Source organism: Copadichromis virginalis, linkage group LG3, assembly GCF_057382275.1.
Source record: "Copadichromis virginalis isolate Kocher_CV1m ecotype Utaka linkage group LG3, C_Virginalis_male_GT1.1, whole genome shotgun sequence".
NCBI classification, from domain to species: Eukaryota; Metazoa; Chordata; class Actinopteri; order Cichliformes; family Cichlidae; genus Copadichromis; species Copadichromis virginalis.
Genome location: NC_140620.1, coordinates 25,075,931 through 25,079,461, shown reverse-complemented (window position 1 = coordinate 25,079,461; position 3,531 = coordinate 25,075,931). Strand labels below are relative to the sequence as shown.

The 3,531-nt window shown below is 38.4% G+C and overlaps 1 protein-coding gene and 1 pseudogene across 2 annotated transcripts; both read right to left on the bottom strand.

Annotated features, from left to right (window-relative positions):
- On the bottom strand, window positions 1–885 carry LOC146713617 (uncharacterized). Its single transcript, XM_085449044.1, has 6 exons — window positions 878–885; window positions 735–785; window positions 602–646; window positions 453–517; window positions 272–376; window positions 1–152 (listed from the first exon to the last, which is right to left on the bottom strand). The coding sequence occupies exons 2-6, from the start codon at window positions 741–743 to the stop codon at window positions 74–76; spliced, it is 303 nt and encodes a 100-aa protein (XP_085305170.1). The 5' UTR covers window positions 744–785; window positions 878–885; the 3' UTR covers window positions 1–73.
- An 802-nt stretch (window positions 886–1,687) lies between these two features.
- LOC146713616 (uncharacterized) lies at window positions 1,688–3,161 on the bottom strand (annotated as a pseudogene). The gene is made up of 7 exons (XR_014916343.1): window positions 3,059–3,161; window positions 2,675–2,840; window positions 2,461–2,580; window positions 2,338–2,385; window positions 2,166–2,249; window positions 1,991–2,056; window positions 1,688–1,834 (listed from the first exon to the last, which is right to left on the bottom strand). The product of XR_014916343.1 is annotated as an uncharacterized LOC146713616 (transcript).
- Between the last annotated feature and the right edge of the window lie 370 nt (window positions 3,162–3,531).

Sequence of the window (3,531 nt, the reverse complement as noted above, 5' to 3'; positions counted from 1 at the left end):
TCTTCTTCCTCTGACATGTCTCTTAAGACCCTCTGCTGGTCCCCTTGATTTAAGGACAGATATTTTGGCATTGTTACGTGTCCACGGAAAAGTGCCTTATTTTGGACAACCCACTGCACAGCAGGACGCAGATCTTCAACAACTGCTGGCTCCTGTGTCAGGCAAATGGGGACAAAAACATAGTTATTTCTCTGTTGCAGAACAGTTTTTTAACAGTTATTCAAATGTCACTAAACATGTAATTACACTACTGTTTAAAGTGAATACTGACCTGACTTCCTGGAACTTGTGCTTTTTCAGTCTGAAAATGGGCACGTGTTGTCCTTCAAGCACAGCTTTGGCTTCCTCTCTCCAGTGTGCAAATAGCTTGCCAGAGCTTAACAGAAAATGTTGATATTGTTAAGGTGTGTAAACTTTGACACAACATAGAACAGAAGTCAAAATATAAATACCTCCTGAGATCAAAGTTCTCCATCAACAGCAAGCACCACCATTTACGCAAGTAGGGCATGTCTGACTGTAAAATATTAATATGAAACATATTTAACAACTTTCAAAAGATTCAAGACTCCATTGCTGTGAAAGTAAATAGAATACTTACTATAGTATAGTCAAATGAAGCATCCAGTGCCACGTACAGAGCAGACTATTTGGAAGAAAAAATAAAAATGTCATTTTTTTAGAAGCTTAAATTAGCTTCTGTATGAATCTCAAGAAGAGAAGAGAAAAATTACCATCAGCATGAAGATCCCACAGTCAACTCCATAGTCTTGGCTTGGAAAACCCTGTATTACATTGAAAATAAAGGCTCGTTAATAAAATCCCTTAAAAGAAGACTAATTCATATCATTCACCATACACTTAAACTAGCACATACCTTCAAGTCAAAGCTCTTTTTTTCTGACCACTGCCCGGGAATGATCTTCACTGCAAGATACCTTTTTTTTAAAAAGACAGTTACATTCACAAGTTAACAGATGTCATGATGATCGGTGTGAAATGTTTATTGCTAATAGCACCAACTGTAACTACAGGCCTTAGGAACACGACCTCAACAAAACAGCATAACAAAATGAAAAAGTACAGTCACATGCTCACAGTTGGTCAAAATAAAGCATTTACAGCTTTAAGTTAAGGTTGGCATATTTTATAAACTAATTTTTAATGGTGTTTTATGTTAAACTAGAACATTGGAAGACCCTATTTATGTCTGAAAGTCATCTAAAGACAGCATCACTGACTTGATCATAATGTGAAGATGAGAAATAGAATAAAATGCTGAAGCATCATGCTGATATATCCATCCATCCATCCATTCGCTTCCGCTTATCCTTTTCAGGGTCGCGGAGGGCACTGGAGCCTATCCCAGCTGTCATAGGGCGACAGACTGGACAGGTCGCCAGTCTGTCGCAGGGCCAACACACAGAGACAGACAACCATTCACACTCACATTCATTCACACAGTTACACCTAGTGGCAATTTGGATTATCCAATTAACCTATCCCCACAAGCTGCATGTCTTTGGACGGTGGGAGGAAGCCGGAGTACCCGGAGGGAACCCACGCAAACACGGGGAGAACAGGCAAACTCCACACAGAAACTTGTTGATATAGTTTATAAAAAAAGCATGTGAGTGTACTGTATGTGTGAACACTCAAGATCAGCAGAACATGATCTGGGATGCACTTAACAGGTTCCTGAAAACTCCGGGACAAACCAAAAATGCTTATAAAAATGTGACCTCAAAAGTGAAACATATTGTTGGCCACCAAATCCTGCCTTGGTGTATAATGGGTCAAGAAAGAGGATTTCTCTTTTAGGTGGCTTCAGTACCTAAAAGACAGTTAGCCATGACTTCAAACCTGAAAACAATGTCATTGCAAGCGATCACAATCAAAGACTTTTGAAACTGCGTCATAAAAGCTTGAATACATCTCAGACACATAGCAAAATTCTAACAGTTTGTATGTGTCAAAAAACAAGACTTACACACAACTGGAAATGACCAGGTGTCCAGAGAGGGAGAACTATGATGTGCATCCTCTGAGCATCAGTCTGAAACAGAATTGTATTTTTAAGTATCCTGTATATAAACTTGCACCAAAGTTATAAAAAAAAATCATTTTGATTACTTGCTTGTTTCTTTAAAGGACGGTACACTTACAGGAAAGGACTGCAATGGATCACAGCCATAGGGTGCAAGCCAAGTCCGGGTGACATACAGATTTTCTATGTAAATGCTTATCCCCTAGAATGTAAAAAAACAAACAAAAAACATTTAAAACAACAACTCTTTAAATTAAAGCTTGACAATCATCATATACAACATACAGTACCTTTGACTGAACAATTTTAGTGATAAGCTCAAAACAGCCATTTCCAATCTGAAACAGAAAAAATCATGAAAAAAATGAATGTACACTTTATTATTTCATATTCATAGAAAAAATAATACTTACAGTCGATTCCATTTGTTTGTTTAAACCCAGTGTCCAAAAATCTGCCCGCGTGAGGCATCCAGAAGACGTTTCAACAATCAGCTCATCTTTGGGTCTGCTGATGTCCAGAACATAGTTGAGCTAAAAAAAACAGAGAGGTGTCATAGACTGTGGATGACAAAATCAGATAAGCACTAAAAGTTGCACTTTGCGACATCTGAAAACTTTAACATACAAGCTGTTGTTGGCCAGGGTGCGGTACAAAACACCACAATGAACGGCTGGCCAAAATGTTCTCAGGCTTTGTCAGAGCTTCGCACGGTGGTCCACACAGGTCAGGAAAAGTTGCATCTGTTGAGACCTTCTATTGGCTTTCTTGTTGTCAACTCTTTCCTGAGGTTCTATAGGGATTTTAACAGGTTTCAGACAAAACACTACATAGAATGCATACTAAATGCATACAAATGCAAGAAAAATAAGCACTATCTATAGAAGGAAATTCATTTGAAACAGCATGTAACAAATTCGTTTATGAGCCATCAACTACAACAAGATAATGAATGCAAGATTATTATTTCACCTATATATGACAATCACTATTCAAAATAAGAACTTTTACCAGTGTCACCAGACATTGAAGGTGCTGGGTTCAACACCGTTTCAGTGATTTCTCTGGGTTTATTGCACACCTGTGGGGCTAGGTACACAAAGAAAAGAATATACACACAGAGATAGGAACAAATCTAACATGTAAACAATGGTAGCGTTCTGGTCATGAGACAATACATGTACTTACCTACGACAGCTTGACAATGCCGACAATGAGATATTGATCTGTGTGTTTCTCTGCCATGGAGCACGATGAAAAAACATTAAAATAAGAAGGAATGTTGTTGTAACGCAAAAAAAGTGGCAACATGATCATTGTAAGAAAACTAGACGATTCCTAGAATTATGAAATCACTAACGGCAAATTTATTTAAGAAAGACTCTGTCCCAACCTTTGCGATCAACTTGCAAGACTTCCACGGTATCCATGCGTGTTTACGGCTACTGTGGAGGTCACGTGTTTCCGGTTACTGTGGAGGTCAC